Source organism: Rousettus aegyptiacus, unplaced genomic scaffold, assembly GCF_014176215.1.
Source record: "Rousettus aegyptiacus isolate mRouAeg1 unplaced genomic scaffold, mRouAeg1.p scaffold_m13_p_4, whole genome shotgun sequence".
Taxonomy (NCBI): Eukaryota; Metazoa; Chordata; class Mammalia; order Chiroptera; family Pteropodidae; genus Rousettus; species Rousettus aegyptiacus.
Genome location: NW_023416307.1, coordinates 160,447,117 through 160,463,891, shown reverse-complemented (window position 1 = coordinate 160,463,891; position 16,775 = coordinate 160,447,117). Strand labels below are relative to the sequence as shown.

The following is a 16,775-nucleotide window of genomic DNA, read 5'->3' as shown; positions in this document are numbered from 1 at the left end:
GGCGGCAGGGACACTGCGGGCGCAGAGGCTGTCCCCGTCCCGGGCCAGAGCGGCCAGGTGAGTCCCCAGAACCCGTGGGGAGGGGGGTCGGGGTGAGGGGGCTGCCCTGGGGACCCGCACGCTCTGGCGGCAGCACGGATGGGCGCCACTTCCCAGGGACCCACCAGTGGCCTCGGCGTGGAGCGGACGGGCCCCGTGCAAGCTGCCTCCCCGCCAGGGCCCAGGGATGGCGGCCCTGAGCCCCCGTCAGCCCCGAGCCCCCGCCTGCCGCACAGCCTCGTCGCAGGCCCAGTGCTCGGAACACGCGCCCCACCTGTGGTTTCAGCCGGACCCCCTGAATGTGCTCCCGAGCTCCGTGGGCACACACGCACCTCAGGAAAACAAAAACTTGGTTAAAGAGCAGACCCAGGTCACGGCGCTCAGAGCCCCTCCCGCAGGAAGCGTCACGAGGAGAGACGGCAGGACGCGCGTCTGTCTGTCCCACTGTCCTCGGGGAGTCCCCGGGCTCCCCTGAGCCTCGTCTTCATCTGAAAACCTAACGGGCGGCAGTGGCTCCGAGTGAGCCTTGGTTTTCAGACGCTCTGTGGGAGATCGAATTAAAGCCTTTGACTGGGGACGGCCGGCTGGGTCGGGGGCGAGGGGTTCCACACGTCCACGCAGCTGGAACCAAGCACACGGGGTCACGTGCCTGAGCAACCCGGCGGCCCCCAGGGTCGCGGCTGCGGGCTCGGGAAAGAGAGTGGACGAGGCTGTGAGGGAGCGACGGCAGGAGTCGGCCTCGCGATAGTTAAAATTCAAAAACCCTCTAACTCATCACATTTTTTCGTCCTGACTGTTTTCCGGATGGTAAAAAACACTTTGGGGAGCTGGGACGGCACAGAAACGCGTCTTTAAAGACACAAACTCCCTCAGACCCCAGATAACGGCAGCAGCGGTAACTACGAAGCGTCTGTGACGCTCGGCGCACGCACAGACGCCTCGACACCGAGCACGGGGTCCGGCCGCGGGGTCCGGCCTTCGCCGCCGTGTGTCCGCGGGCGTCTGTCACAAACACGCTCGGTGACCAGCGAGTGCTCACACAAAGCAAGGAGACAACACAGCGGCAGCACGTAGCGGGCCCCCCGCCCCACACGGCGTCAGACACCGGCCCGCCACGCGTCAGCGCCAGCGGGGGAGGCCGTGGCCGGGGCGCCGTGCCGGCCCTGCGCCCGATGCCACGGCTCGCGTCTGAAACAGTGGTCCCCGCCACACGCAGCTGACCCCTGCCCCACGCCGTCTCCCTCAGCAGGCAATCAGGCCGAAACACCAGCGCAAGCCGTCACTGTCCAACTTCGCAACAAGAGCCCAGCGAGGAGGCGAGAGGTTCCTCCACCTCGGTGCCTCGGGGCGTCCCAGGGCGCCTGGCAGGGGCTCGGGGCCCCCTGCTGAGGACAGCGCGTGCGACGTGACGTGCGTGTGAACGTCCTGGGTGCCGACCTTCGCCTGCACGTCCTGAGCTGTCTGTCGGCCTTACTGGTGACAAAGGACAGGAGGACGGCCCCACGGAGCACAGGGCATCCGTGGGGACACCTGAGCTGTGCGCGCTGGGACATCGGTGACCGCAGACCTGACAGCGCTGTCCCCGGGGCCTGGGCTGGGCAGGCCGGGCCCTGCACGGCCACCTCAGACTGCTGCCAGCTCCCCGGGGTTTCCGCGCCACGCGACACACCGGGGTTTCCACGCCACGCGACGCACCGGGTTTCCGCGCCACGTGACATGCTGGCTCACGGGACAGAGCACACGACGCCAAGTGCCCAGCTTGACTGCAGCGCTCCGGGCCGGCGTCTCTGTGTGCACGACCACAGTGACGCTGGACACCGCGGCCATCGGCGCCTGCCTGTCCCACGCGGCCACCTCGGCATGTCCGCCCTCCTGCCCAGCACGTGCCTCACCGCCATGCCACCGGGGCGAGGACCCAGGGACAGACGGGCGGCCGCACGTACCTCGACGATCCTGTCGTGCACCTGCAGGCCCCCGTCCCTGGCTGCCGGCCCGCCATCCGTGACCCTGGACACGAAGATGCCCGCGCCGGACGGGCCGTCCTGTGGAGAGAAGACACATGCGTGAGCACCGCATGGTCACGGGAACGGCTCACACGCAGAGCAGCGCGGGAAGTGCAGCGAAGCCGCGACCCCCAATTCAGCCCTGGCCTGGCAGCAGGAGGTCAGAGGTCGCCGCCAGAGTCCCCTCGGAGCTGCCCACATCCTCCCCACACAGAGTTTCGTGAGACTTGACAGCTTTTTAATTATTTCGGAAATGCTTTTACTTTCATAACACTTAACAGCTTCCCAGCGTCGAACGATCTGGTAGTGGGAACAGCTGCTTTGGTTCCGTCCTGATTCGCACCAGGAAAGCCACAGCCACCAGCCCAAACCTGGTCTCACTGTCCCCAGACCCACGCAGCTCTGGGAGTCTGACCTGGAACTTTCTGGGAAGACGACGGCTCACTGCTCATGCCTTCCTATTTCCAACACCTAAAAGCCCCAGCGGCCTGGAGCAAGCCTCGCGGCCGGCGTGAGGCCGCCCTCCCCCTGGGCAGCCGGGGTCTCTCTGGGCGCGTGTTACCCGGCCGGCCATCCACAGAGGCCCCGCACACGCTCCGGCCCTGTCCACGTCCAGGGGCCTCCTTCCCGCTGCAGCCTCAGCGACACGCGGGCCAGCGTGTCCGAGCAGCTCCCGCGTGGGCGCCACGTGTGGGTGGAGCTGCGTGACGCCTCCACGTCGCCGGGCGCAGGCTGAGGGCCAGGCGGGCCGTGAGCCCCATGCCATCTGCTAAGAGCTGGCCCTGCCCACTTCACGCACGAACGGCCTGATGCAGAGAGCTCGTGACGTACCCAAGGTCACGCAGCTGAAATGCAGCACAGGGCAGCTCAGAATCGGGGCCAGGTTGACTCTTACGTATGCTCTGAGCGCGATGCTGCTCCCACAGAGAGAAATCGCAAAAACGCATGATTTCAGAGGACCAACAGTCCAGGCTACAGAACATTCCAGCAGAGCAACCAGAGGCGTCTCAGAGCCAGCGAGGATCAATGGCAGCCCGAGCTCCCGGGGCCAACGGGCGTCCACCTGACCCACCGTCCTGCTTCCTGCTGGGCAGGGCTGTGGCCGCGGCTTCGCCTCCTGTTGCAGACGCCGTGTCCGGCACAAGCCGCCTTTGCTGAGAGGCGTCAGAAAGTTCAAGCAAACCAGAGCGGCACAGGCAGGAGCAAACGCCACGGGTCGGGCCAGATCAAGGCAGCGCCGGGAGCGAGAACAGAAGGCAGAACTCGCAGAAAGCCCAGAATCCGGGAGAACCAAGCCCAGCGCAGCGCGAGCCGGCTCTGCCGAGGCCCCCGGTCCTTCGTCTGGTCCCTCGGCTGGACGCGTGGGCACAGCCGCCTCCGGGGCGGACCGGCCTGGGCTGCGATGCCTCCTGCCTTGCTGGCTCGAGAGAAGGGAATGAGAGAGGGGCGGCTCTCGTCCCGGGGTTGGTGACAGCGAGGCGGCCGGCGGGGCGCAGCAGGCGGCTGCGGCTGCGGCTGCTCCAGCTTCACGAGCTCTCAGGACGGGCGTCGGGGCTTTGCGGCCTTGCTGAGTGCTCCCCAACTGCGTCACGGATGAAAAGCCAGCGTCGGAGCCCCTGCCAGGCGCACGCGTGACCGGCCAGGCACCGAACGCGGGGTCCCCGAGGCGCGCACATGCACGTGGCCCCAGGCTAACGCGGCGTGCCCTGGCTCCGGTGTGCCGCGGTGACCCGCCAGGCGTCCAGCACCACGGCCGAACACGCCGGCCTCACCGTGCCATTCCCGCCATGCCAGCCGCCGAGACGCTGGGGCACGCGGGGCAGGGTTTTGTCCAGGGACTCGCAGGGAGTTCTCGCAAAACGGCGGGAACCAAGGACATGCCCGAATGCCAGGCATCCATCTGCTGTGGACTTAATCCCTTTTTTAAAGAAAAAAGATAACGAGCCAAAACACATCCTTTGATCGGCACAGGAAAGAACCGAAGGGCCTTTGCCAGCAGGTGCGGCATGTCCTGCCCCTCCGGAGCCGTGGGGGCCTCTGCGGCAGTTCCTGGCCCTGGATCTGCGTCCGCCGCCGGGACCCCGTGCTGCTGGCTCGCTCCACACACCGCAGGCTCGCGGCACCGAGCAGGCCACTTCGGCCTCTTCCCAGCCGCGTCTGCTCACTGCGCGTCTCGTTATGCGAGAAACACGTCTCGTTGGCCATGGCTGCCAGACGGTGGTCCCTCCAGGGGACAGGGCGAGCGACGCCTCTGGACAGGACGCCCCTCCGGACGCCTGGGAGGGCGTTCGTGGTCACAGGGCGAGGCCGGGGCAGCGGCCTGAGTGGATGTTCGGCAGAGGCGGGTTCCGGCCCCACGGTGGCTCCGTGGACGGGTCACTGCGGATGAGCAGACGCGGGGCAGGACGGGAATCAGACGTGGAGCTGAGGCGGGACCGACGTGGGCTGCTTGCTGCTCACGGAGGAGCAAAAATGCGCTTTCGCTGGGCGGCCCCCGGTCCCGGCGACGGCGAGGGGTCTAGAGGGCCGCGTGACGGAGGTGGCAGAGCAGTGGCCGGCGGGAGAGGACAGACCCGGACCGCGACGGACGCCGTGCAGCGGGTGAAACGCCCTGACCAGCGTCGCGAGCTGCAGAGGCCCCGTTCGCCAGGACGCGTCACTCAACGCAGCAGACCGCACTGCTGTCCTGCGTGGAGCCACCGCATCTCCCGTCCTTCAGGGCCCAGCGTCACCGCCTCCCGCCCTGCTCAGCGATGCCCGCGGGCCCCGCCCCCTGGAGCCACCCCGTGTCACCGTCCCCCACTCCCGCCTGTAACTCATATTTTCTTGTTTTCTGCCTGATGTCCCATTAGGGCAAACGCAGCGGCCACGGGGACCCAGTGGCCCTGGCCTCCAGCGTGTCCCCCAACCCGAGCAGACAGCTCTGGGCAACAGTCTTTGCCGAACCGGTGGATTAGGTCTCCTGTCCCTGCCTCTGACTAGTTTCCTTTTAGGCCGATAATGAGGAAACAGCAAAACAAACGAGCAACAGGTGACAGCTCCCAGGGAACGGGTGACCCCGCTGGAGAGCAGACAGCCTGACCCCACCCTTTGCTCCCTCCGCACAGCCCATGGCAGACGGGGTCCTCGCAGGTGAAGGGCCAGGTCTGACCGGGGCGTCCTCTCAGGAGGACAGGCTGAGATGAGCAGGGGGACAGGGGGCTGCAGTCGGGGGAGGAGGAAAGGACACCCCAATGTGGTGCCCTCCCGACTGCGGGGAGCGGGCGTGTGCCCGGGTCTGGACAGCTGGCCTTTGCCGCTGGGGCACGGGGACAGTGCCGTGCTGGGAGACGCGGCCACGTAGCAGCTGCGCAGGTGACAGTGTGACATACAGCGAGGCCCGAATCATGGGGGTGGGGCAGGAGCCCCACCCCACCTGGCCCTCTCCCGGCTGCGTCAGGCAGGAGATGCCGGTCGGCGGGGACATACCGCACACGGCTGGCCACCGACAATATTGAAGCCCAGGGAGCCGGAGTCGCGGTGCAGGACGAGGGTCAGGCTTCTGGTCTCTTCGCCCTGGAGGGAACAGATGGGTCAGATTTACTCACAGAGAACACAGGCCAGGACCTTCCCTTCCGGCTAAGGGGACTCGCGGTCGCCCAAAGGATCAGTGACATCCTACGCCTCTCGGCACGTTTAACCAGGGGGCCCTGGGCCCAGGCTGAAACGCAGCCCTGCGGCCGGGTCACAGGCCGGTCTGGACGCCCTCCCGCCCGGGAGTGACCACGCACAGCCACCGAGTACCTGCCGCCGCAGACACGGGCGCTTCTGCCTGGACACGCCGGGGAGGGAGGGCTGGGCGCACAGCCACCCCGGCAGCGACATTCCCGTGAGGTCGCCGACGGCGCAGGGGCGTGAGTGCCAGCAACACCCTGCGCTCGGGGCGCTGGGGACAGGGCGTGGGCCGCCAGACGCAACCAGGGGGCGCGGAACGAAACTGCCCCTGCCGTGAGGGGCCCGGCACCTCTCGTCCCCAGGAGACGCAGAGCCCTCTGACCAAGAACACCGTCTGGGTGGGGCACGCCACACAAGGGGAGCGGCCCAGGCGGGTCGCGCAGCTCACGGCCCACCGTCTGAGGGTGCAGGAGCTGCTGGGCGAACACTCAGGTCAGCGGCGGACGAGCGACGTGGACCAAGCTGGGTGCCGCCCGCTGCCCGACGCGGGCCCCCACTGGTGGACGCTCCCGGCACCATTCCGAGTCTGAAAGGCACGTCCCACGCGCAGACCCCAAGGGCGCGCCTGCCCTGCTCACGGTTCCGCGTGGCCGTGGCGGCGTTCGGACGCAGCCCGTAGAAGTGAAACGCTTCACCGTAAGCGTCCCCGAAGACCCCGGCTGCTCCTCACAGAGCCCGCTCCGACCTCGCTTCCCGGCCCCACTTCGCCTTCCCCCCTCTGGGTAAAGGTGGCCTCAGGGTCCCGGCGAAGCTGCCTACTGGCAGGACGGCGCGGCGAGGACACGCACGCACACACACGTGCTCACACACACACACGTGCGCTCACACGCTCGCACATCCGTGCACACATGCTCACATGCACAGACACACGTGCTCACACACACACGTGTGCTCACACACGCTCACACATCCGTGCACACACGCTCACATGCACAGACACACGTGCTCACACACACATGTGCGCTCACACACGCTCACACGCACAGACACACATGCCCGCATGCGTGTGCACATGCACACACGTGCACAGACATGCACACATGCTCACACACGTGTGCTTGCACACATGTATAGTGGGCGCCGCGTGCAGAGCCTTCTCCGTGCTCGCTCTCTCAGCAACCGCCGCGTCTCATGACCTGAGTCACACAGCGGGACTTAAAGTCTGAAAAAGTTCATGCGAGCCCGAGCAGCAATTACTAAAACCCTGTGGAGACAAAACCGCTTGGCAGGACCAGGCGTCCTCTCAGAACGCTGCCAAGTGCTCATTTCTGCAGGTCACGTGCTCTAGGCGTGACTCTTCTGCCATAAAGAGAAGCGAGTTTGCACCCCATGGCGAGCAGGGACCACGGAGCCCCCTGGGGCCGGCCCCGCGAGCCGCGACGAGGCAGCCGCTGCTCTCGCTGCTGCAAGAGTCAACGCTCAGTTGACCTAAAGCTTTGAAACGGAGACAGGATGAGGCACAGACTGAAATGCTTTGTGTCCTTCCTGGGGAGTCCACAGCCGGCTTTGCTGTCTGGGAGTGAAAACCCTGGAAAAACCCAGGAGCTGAGTGAGTCACCACACGTGCCTCGGCGACTGGCTTTCGCGAGGGACCGAGGACAGAGGCTGCACCGTTAGCAGCCGCCAGGGCCGACGGGCAAAGCCGGACGGACTCAGACGGCGCACGGAGGACGCGCCGCCTCAGCGGGACGGACGCGTCCCCAGTAGCCGTGATAGCGACCCGTTCCTTCAAAGTGAAAGGCAACGAAGACGCCTTTTGACCTCGCGTGGCCAGTGACGACAGCTGCTGTTCGCTGGCGGCTCGTTTGCCAGGAATCACATCGCGCTTGTCGGCGTCGCCACATCTAAGATCCAGCCGACCCATCGGCCGGCACACCTGCCCCGCACGGCACGGGGGGCGGCGGGGCACCAACGCGGAAGCTGCGAGGCCTCGCTGGCTCGGGCCCTGCCCTCGGACCCCGCTCGCCCTCCTGCACGACCTCCGTGTGGCGGGAGGTGCAGATGACGCCGCAGCCCTCTGGACAGTTCACCGGCCGGAGCTCCAAAAAGCACCCACAGGAGCTGGTGCGGGACGCGCGGCCGGGCTCCCCGCCAGCACCGGACTCCAGACCGCTCACTGGACTAACTGCCCGCCCCCCAACGCCCAGTCCCAGGGGGCCGACTCGTCCCCCGGCGGACGAGCGAGACGGCACCCGGGCACGGGCTCCTCGGCCAAGCAAGGCCCGTCTGGGACGAGGGGGGTGGCCCTCTGCACTTCCCGCCAGATGCAACCACTGGGGGGGCAGAGGGCATCCTCATGGTGCACAGGGCTGGCCCGCGCGGTGACCCCTCGCTCTGGGCGGCTCCACCTCCCGTGGGGCTCATCCCCAGCAGTGTGCCGACAGCGACAGGAGCCACGGTGAGGCTGGGAGGGCCGAGATGGGGCTGCGTCCAGGCCAGACTCCGTCCTCGTCCCCATGACGGCCGGACCTGCTTTCTCCGCTCTGCCCAGGGCTGGCTCCTTGCTCTGCCCTGTGCTGAACCCGCGCGTCTGCTCAGTTTAATTCCCGACTCTTCAGAGGAGACGCCGACAGGCTTAAACGCTGATGCTCACGTCCGGTGCTGGCGTGAGTCCTGCCACCACCTGGCCCGCTCCTGGGCTGCAGGACAGTCTGCTCCATGGCTCTCAGCCACATCCACCCACGGGAGACGTGTGGGTGGGCCACGTGCACACCGTCACCAGGCCAGACGTGATGCTCACGGCAGCAGCTCTTGCCCTAGGGTGCTGCGGGGTCTCCCTGGCCCCCTGGGGTGGGCAGGCCTCCGGGCGGACAGGGGCGCGGGCTTGGTGCCTGGAGCAGTGGTGTGGGCGTCACGGTGGCCCTCGAGTGCCATCAGCCAGGACGCAGTGTGACGGGGTGCACGGTGCTCCCATGGGAAAGGCCTGCCGTGTGGTCCCCGATCAGCACCAACATTACCCAAAACACAGCCTGCCCCGATTTCTACGCGAGGCCTGACTGGAAGCAGAGGGTGGATGCAGTCGGCGAGGAAGCAAAACTCGCACGCCCCTTGACTGTTGGATGACCCCTCACAGGGGGGTCGCCTTCCTCGGCGCCCGAGCACGTGACTGTCCCCCTTGGTAAAGCCGCCGCCCTGCACCGTTCCCCAGGCCGGCCGGACGCCAGCGGCTCCTCACGGGTGCGCGGGCCCCCTGCAGCCCGCCCGTGCCACCGTCGGCGTGGGCTCCTTCCTCAGCCGCCATCCGCCGGCGCGGGTGTCCCTGGGTGGGACTCATAGCCCAGCCCGGCCAGACGGAGGAGCCTTAACTGCCTGACCAGCTGTCCGTGCGTGGTCTGATGAGACATCACCGAGACGCAGCTGGGAGTCAGCTCTGCCTCTGACCAGTGACGAGAAGGCACAGAACTGTGCAGGCCGGGGCAGGGCCGGGGCTCGGGCAGGCCGGGGGCCGGGCACGGGGCAGGGAGGGCCGCCAGGGCAGGGCCGGGGCTCGGGCAGGCCGGGGGCCCGCACGGGGGCGGGGGGGGGGGAGGAGGGTGCGCCTCGCCGCCCGCACTGGATTGCGCCTGTCCTCCGTCACACAGGCCGTTTCTGTGCCGAGGTGGCCTGGACCGCCCCCCCCCCCCCCGGTCGTTCACGCCCCTCCCCCCGCTGTAAGGAAGGGATCTTGGAGGAAGGACAGAGGGCACCGTTCAGGCCGCGGGCTGAGTCACGGGGACGACACTTCAAGCTGAAAACGGATGAGTCAGCGGAAGCGTTAGCGACATGTGTCGGTCACCAAAATAAGTAGAGAGGAGGGAAGAGGCACGGGGCACGGGGCACCGGGAGGGGACAGAGAGCGCGCTGTCTGCCGCCAGAGTTTAGAAAAATAACGTCAGAGAATCGAGCACAGGCTTCTGGGGTCCCCGGCCAGAGTGCGCGTCAGCCTGCCGGCCGGCTTCACCCCAGCCCTGGGCCTGAGGCCCTGCCCGTCCGGGGCGCTGCAGGCTTTCACACGCCCGCTCGGTGGGCGCCTGGGGGTGGGGGTCTCCGTTACTGAAATTCACACCTCCAGTTACCCCCCTGAAGCCTCCACCTCCCCGAAGCAGGGGGAGAGCCAAGCCGCCCTCAGGACGAGCACGCGGGGCCCTCGCTCAGCCACGAGCTCCGCCCCCTTCACGCCTCTGCCCTGGGCGGCCACACGGGCCTGACCACTCCTCTGTGGGTGACACAGTGCCCGCCCGACAGTCAAGGGCAGGAGCCCAGAGGCCAGGCAGTGCCTTGAGGGGCCACCGCCCGGGGCCCCCGGCAGGACCGCGGGGCACTGCGCGGCCCCGGCAGGACCGCGGGGCCCGGCCTCACCGCCGCGTCACTGTCACCCGCTGCCGGGGACAAAGCGCATCCCAGCCCTTCACGGACGGGGACCTGCCACGGGGCCGGCCACACGCAGGCCTCACGGCGTCGCTGGCCGGAGCCGCCCCGTCCTCACGGAGACCGGACGTCTAGAGCGAGAGACCCGCGGCCCCCTCAGTGGCTTCCCTCACGAGGTGACCCGCGCCCCACTGGGTCCCTGTCCGTCAGACAGCCCGTTGGAACGCCACTGGTCGGGGCTCGGCTGAAGCCCAGGGCGGGCGCAGGCCAGCGGGCTTGAGCCTTGGTCCCCCGGCACTGCGGTCACGGCACCCACAGCATCCTCTGCGCAGCTCTGTGGCCGTGGGGCCTGCCGCGGGCCGGCCCTGCCGCGCACAGCAACGCGAGGGTGAAGCCGGAGCACACGGTGCGGTTCCCCCACCGCAGCCGCTCGGAGCCGCGAGACGGGTCCGCCGGGGCCGGGGCTGGCCGGGACCCGCGCTTCCTCCCGCCCTTGTCCGCCCCTCCCCCACAGCAGCCCCAGGACGGGGGGGGGGGGGGCTGTTCCGTCGCTGGCTGGCGGCAGAGGCCACCAGACCGACCGTGATGGGCCGAGGGGCATGAGGAATGTTTGACCTGCCAAGTGTCCCCACCTAGAAGGCAGTGGGGGGGGGGGCCCGGGTGGGGGGCCCGCCCCCCAGGGCCTTGCTGAGTGCCTGCTCCTCTGGCCGGACAGTCCCAAAACCCGCCTGAGACTTCGGAGGGATGGGGGTGCTGTCTCCCAGGAAATGCGTCTCCTGTTTTGCTAACAGCAGGAGCTACAGTCAGGGGCGGGTTCCGGTCCCAGCTCCTGCCTGGTTCTGGGTGACGTCCGGCCCTAACCCCGCTGTTCCCTGACGCCCTCCGACCTGCCCCTCTCGGTCCACCCATGGAGGAGGCGGAGCCGCCGGCACGCGGCAGCTGGCAAACACCACCCCTCGGCGCAGTACGGCGGACCCCACGTGTCCGCGAGGAGGCCACGCCCCTTCTGAGCCCACGTCGCTCACGACGGGCCTCGACAGAAGGCCCAGGGCAGCCCGCAGGGCGTGACCACGAGGTCCAGGCCGCCCGGTGCCAAACCTGCCACCGGACCCTCGTTTTCCTCGTAAGCACTGAGCAGGAGTGGCCGTGGAGGCCAGGGCTCTGCACGGGCCGGGCTGCCCCGTGAGACGCTCAGGGACAGTGACTTGCTGCCGCGCCCCTCGAACAAGCCCCTGACCAAGGACACGCGCCGGACACAGCGCCGGGCGTCAGCGGCGGCTCTGACACAGCTGCCCGTCAGGCACGGGGACGTCCGGCGGAGCGGTGGGACGCGGTGCTGGGCAGTGCCACCTGGGGGGGGCGGCGGAACAGAGAACGTCTCCCGAGAGCTGGGGACACTTGCAAACTTGGGGGTCACAGAAAACCCCCTTCAATGCAAGCTCAGACCCGGCCAGCGACCTGAGCAGTTTCTACGGCCGATGAGCCAGCTCCTAGGATCTGGAACCCACCCACCAACGAACACGCGCGCGTCACAGCGAGGCGAGGGACAAGCAGCATGTGCCCAGGCAGCAGCTCCGGGCCAGGCGGGATGGCGATGGAGACCTGGGCCGGTCTTCCTGCCGGGCACGCTCTGTGTGTCCGGAGAGGCGCGCGGCTGTCACGGCGTGGGCAGTGCTTCTGGCCCCTCATGGGGAGAGGCTGCTCTGCCCACACCGCTCCCGCCCAAGACACACGCGGCCGGGGCAGCCAGCCCACAGCGCGGGCAGCGCCGAGGGAAGGGGCCCTGGCTGGGAAGAGGTGGCCACCCACGGCCGAAGCACAGGTCCCGGGCGTGTGAAGGAGCCAGGCGACAGGCCTGGGGGACAGACGGAGCGGGCGCCGAGGGTAGGGGACCTGCAGCGAGTCTGCCTGCTCCACGAGCCCAGGGACCCTGTGCTGGGACGTCGCGTTTCCGGGGAGCCCGGGGAGCTTTGCTGCGGACGCTCGTGTCCTCGGGCCGGTGGGGACTGGGGCCGGGGCAGCTGACACACCCAGCCTCGCCTTGCCCGCCCGCTGTCCTTCCGGACGCCACTGACCGTCCGAATGCTGGGCGGCCCGGTCGGGCCTGGGCCGTCTCCCCTGACATCTGGACGGTGATCGGCCACCAAAACAGACCCGGGAGGGTCCGCCCAAGGCGCTTGTCCACGTCCCCCCCTGGGCCTGACCCTCGTCCAGAGCCACTTGGAGCATAGCAGGGGACCACGCACGCTGGCCTCACGCCCCCAACGGGTCGGGACCTCAGGGGCGAGGCTCGGGCGTCTCTGGGTGACTGCGGGGGTGAGAGGTCTCAGAACCGCTGCTCTGGGCCACCTTTCGGGACAGGACAGACGCCCGTGGGGGACAGCACCAGTGGAGCCCGAACGCACAGCTGCTGTCCAAGGCCCCAAGCCTAAGGCCACTTAAACGACGCCTGGTCACGTCCTGGGGCAAGGCCGGTGTGTCTTTTATCTACTTCGGCCTGAAACAGACGTCAACATTGCGACTTCGGAAGGACAAACCCTGTGCTGACCGCCTCCTCGCGGCCTTTCGGGGATAAGCAGTGGAGCAGAGCAGCCTCCACCAGCGGAACAAACGTCCTTGCACAGCTCGCTGCGGGGACGGCGCGGGCTTTGCACGGGAGGACGAGGGTTAACTGGGCAAGGGCAGCGGTGTCTCCAGGCCCCTAACGGGCGGGAGAAACAGGCCACACGGTGCCCGCAGGCCAGCCCCCAGCCGCTCCCCAGGCTGCCCGGGGCACGCACGGGGAGCAGGCCTCCAACTCCAGAGGCCACTCTGCGCACGCAAAGAGCAGCCGCCAGCCCCGCCGCCTGCCGCCCTGGTTACCCTGCTGCTCCCCCGGCGGAGCCCCCAAACTCCCAGTTCTCATTCAAGTATCATAGTTTTGATTCTAAGAGAGAGTTTATCCAAGCACTCCAAAAAGAAAGCCGAAAGCCAAGAAGAAATGAAGAACTAGCTGAACAATGTAACAATGGACGGAGCATCAGCTCCGGGCAGCCAATGGCTTACTTATAAACAAGCGTCACCGAACACTTCGCAGGAAGTGCGGATGACACCTCCGCCCCCAGCCCGCCGGTGCCCGCCGAAGGCTCTGCCCCTGTTCTGGTGACTGGCGGCCACACCGGCCCTTTGTAGCCTGTGCGGTCCAGGGGGCGCCTCAGCTGTAAGCATTTGCCCTTCAGCCAGAGCCCAGCTGCTGAGGCCACAGCTGACAGGCGGGCGGGCGGAGCCAGAGGGGGAGGGGCAGCGGGAACCCTGCCGGCCTGGAGTGCTCGCCTCCAGGAAGGGTCTGCAGAAGGGGGACAGGCAACCAGGCCCTGGGGGCCCCTCGGGGGCCCCTCTCTGTGGAGCCACCTGGACAGGCACCCGGGGTGACAGCAGCGAGTCCAGCACCCCGCACGAGGGCGCCGCCCTCCGGCTGCCTCTGGGAACGCGGGGGAGGGTGCTCCTGGCATCCGGCCGGTGGAGGCCAGGGATGCGGCGAGCACCCTACGGTGCACAACGAGCAACTCTGGGGCCCGGGCGTCGGTGCGCCCTGCTTCAGGGCCGTGCAGAGCGGACCCCCGAGCCCCGCAGGTCGCTGCTGGACGCTGGGCGCGTGTGCGCCCTCTCTGGCCTGCTCCCCCAGCCCCCTGAGCTCCTGCCTTGGTTGCCAGCACAGCAAACACTCAGCACATGGCACCTGCGGTGACACTGGCCATGGCGGAGGGTTGGGAGCTGGGGCTGCAGAGCGGGGTACGGGGTTCAGAACCAGACTCTGCACCTCAGAGCCGTGACCCAGAACCACCGGCCTCAGTGCCTCAGTTTCTTCCTCACAGATAGAGGAGCTTCACCCCCACAAAGAAACTGCTGCAAAGTGCTCAGCACAGGGCCTCGAGCAATGGGGCCGGCACTGCGGCCACACCGCCCCCCAGGACCCGGAGGCCTTGCCGGGGAACAGGAGACTGGCTGGCAACACCTGTTGGGCACCAACCTGCCCCGCCCCACACTACCCCCCCATAGGGCACCCTCTCTCCCTGACGACAAGCCACTGTACGTTTGGGCCAACTGGGACACCTAGGCATTAACCCACGAGGCCACCCAGCTGGTCAGTACAAGGCCCAGACCCTAGAATAGCTCTGAGCCCCAGGTTCCCTCCCCATGATCGCTGTATACTTGGCGTCGGCCCCTTTAATTTTCTCCGGAGTCCCCGGATGGACACCCCAGCGGTGCCGGGCTGCCTTTCACCCCGGGTCACACCTCCCGGGGCCAGAATTTCCAACTTTAGAGAGGCCAAGCAGCTGGCTCAAGGTCGGCCAGCAAGTTGGCCGCAGAGCCGGTCTGCGTCCGCTCTCCCCGCGGGCCTCCCTCCCGCCTCCTCCGGAACCTGGTCAGCCAGGCCGCGGGCTCCCTCGGCTCTTCCCAGGCCCTGGCGCCTACCCACCGCGGGGAGCACAGTTTCCAAGCCTGGCCCCTCTCAGCGACCTGCCCTCGGCGACGCGGCTGGCACGCAGCAGAAGGAGCAGCAGGGATGCTCCCGGGGACCCAGGGTCCCACGGGACGGGGAGGCGCCCGGGGCGCCGGGGCCTGGCAGGGGGCGGGCGGGCGCCTACCTTGTCTCCGGGCGGCGCGGCCACGCAGCGGCTGAGCGAGTCCAGGCGCGCGCTGTACTCCGTGAACTTCTTCTGGTAGCGCAGGGCGGTCATCTGCAGCTCCAGCTGCGCCGCGGCCAGCTGCGCCACCAGCGACTGCTCGCGCTTGCCGGCGCGCAGCGCCTCCTTCTTGAGCGCCTTGCGCAGCGCGGCCAGCCGGGCCTGCAGCGCGCCGTTGTGTGCCCGCAGGGCCCGCGCGCAGCAGTGGCCGCCCGCGCGCTGCTCGCCGCGCGTCAGCGGCAGCCCGCAGCCCTCCTGGCAGCGGCCCACCGGCCGCGCGTCGCACGCCTCGCGCATGTGCGCCTCCACGTCGCGCCGCAGCAGCACCTGGGCGCACCCCGCGTGGCGGCAGCGCGCGGGCGCGAAGTCGCAGCGCTCCAGGTGCTCCGGCAGCTCCTGCAGCTTGACCACCCGGCCGCAGCCGCGCGCCGCGTGCGCGCACTTGATGTCCAGCTTGAGGATGAGCCGCTTGAGTGGCAGCACGTGGTTGAGCTCCTTGGCCGACAGGCGGCCGCGGCAGCGCGCGGGGCAGCTGCCCTCCTGCACCACCCAGGGCAGCACGCAGCCGGCGCAGAAGACGTGGCCGCACGGCGTGGTCAGCGGGTCCTCCAGGACCTTGTGGCACAGCGCGCACTTCAGGTCCGGGTCCACGTCGCCGTCGAAGCGGTCCAGCTCGAAGCCCATGGTGCGGCCGGGCCGGGGGCGCCGCCGGGCGAACGGCCCCCTCCCTCCCTCGCTCCCTGCGAGCGAGGAGCCCAGTCCCGCCCGCGCGCGCGCTCTCCCGGACTGAGCCCAACTGCTCCAGACTTCCTCGGAAAAGGCCCGAGGAGCAGGCTGCTCCGCCGTATTTGCGCGAGCGCGTGCGCACGCACATCCCGCCGCGGCCGCTGCGCGCTCGCTCGCCCCCGGCGCCGGGGAGGGGGCGGGAGGCAGAGGAGGGTAGGGGACCCAGGGCCTCGACTCGCGGCCTGGCCACCCAGGACCCCAGGCCGCACGGTCCCGTGCGGAGGCTCCTCTCTCGCGCGTGGTTTTCGCCACAGGAGGCGAGTGCCAGCCAGGCACAGCTCACAGGGTTTGGGGCCGAGGCTGCCGCCGCCGTCCAGCCGCGGTCCCCCGGAGCCCCCTTGGGCACGGCCGCCGGCCTCGTAGTCCCCTCCCCGCCCCCTTTTCCTGGCTAGCTGCAGACTGCGAAAAGCTGTGGGCGCCGCTATGCCGGCACTTACGGCCGCTGTTGAATTCCTCCCGGGACGGTCGGGGAGCCCGCGGGGCGGCCTGCAGCTCCGGCCCTGACCGCGGGCTCTGCGCCCCAGGCTGGCTGCCGGGGACCCGGGATGCGGGGCGCCTGCGGCGGGAGAGGCGGCGCGGCCCGTTCCCTTCCCGACACACCCTCGAGCCTGCCTGCCGCAGCGTGGCCGGCGCTTCGGAGTCGCCAGTGCGATCGGGCCCTGACAAAGGTGCTGCGGGGCCGAGAGGGGTGCCCGCCCATGGCGCAGGCGCGACCCGGGGGGCGCTTCCTCCGCGCAGCCCTCGGCGCTGTGCGCGCTGCACCTGGGGACGCTCAGGCCGCGGGCGGCAACAAGTGACCCTGCCAGGGCGCGTGGCGCGGATTCCGGCGGGGCATGAGGGCGCCCCAGCCTCGGGGGCGCTGATGCCCAGGGCAGTGTTCCGCAGCCCCCTGAGGCCGGCGGCCTGACGGATTCGCAGCACCCGCCTGGTGGCCGGGCGCCTTTCCTGCCAAGGCTGTGGGTCGTCCCGGAGAAGCCGGTGCGGGTGCCGTTCGGGGCGGCCAGATTCCGGACAGGGAGTGCAGACCTTGGCTCTCTGCTGGGCGACACAGCCTGGAATGCCGGTGACGGGGGTGACAGTGGTGACAGCGTGCCCCCTTCCTGTGGACGCCGGACCGGGTCGCCGTGAGGCTCCTCATGTGAGCTGACCTTCAGTGCAGTGCTGGCCCTGGACGGTGCCTCCCCCACGCGTGGGGGTCGCTGTCTGTCCGCGGTGGAAC

General features: G+C 68.9%; 1 protein-coding gene across 1 annotated transcript in view; it reads right to left on the bottom strand.

Annotated features, from left to right (window-relative positions):
• The window catches only part of PDZRN3 (PDZ domain containing ring finger 3), a 66,436-nt gene extending 50,525 nt beyond the window's left edge, over window positions 1-15,911 (bottom strand). The window contains exons 1-3 of the mRNA XM_036219009.1: window positions 14,732-15,911; window positions 5,511-5,597; window positions 1,983-2,081 (exon numbers count right to left, since the gene is read on the bottom strand). Coding sequence (XP_036074902.1) covers window positions 1,983-2,081; window positions 5,511-5,597; window positions 14,732-15,454 — 909 coding nt within the window. The 5' untranslated portion in view covers window positions 15,455-15,911. The remainder of the gene's footprint in view (window positions 1-1,982; window positions 2,082-5,510; window positions 5,598-14,731) is intronic.
• Window positions 15,912-16,775: the final 864 nt, after the last annotated feature.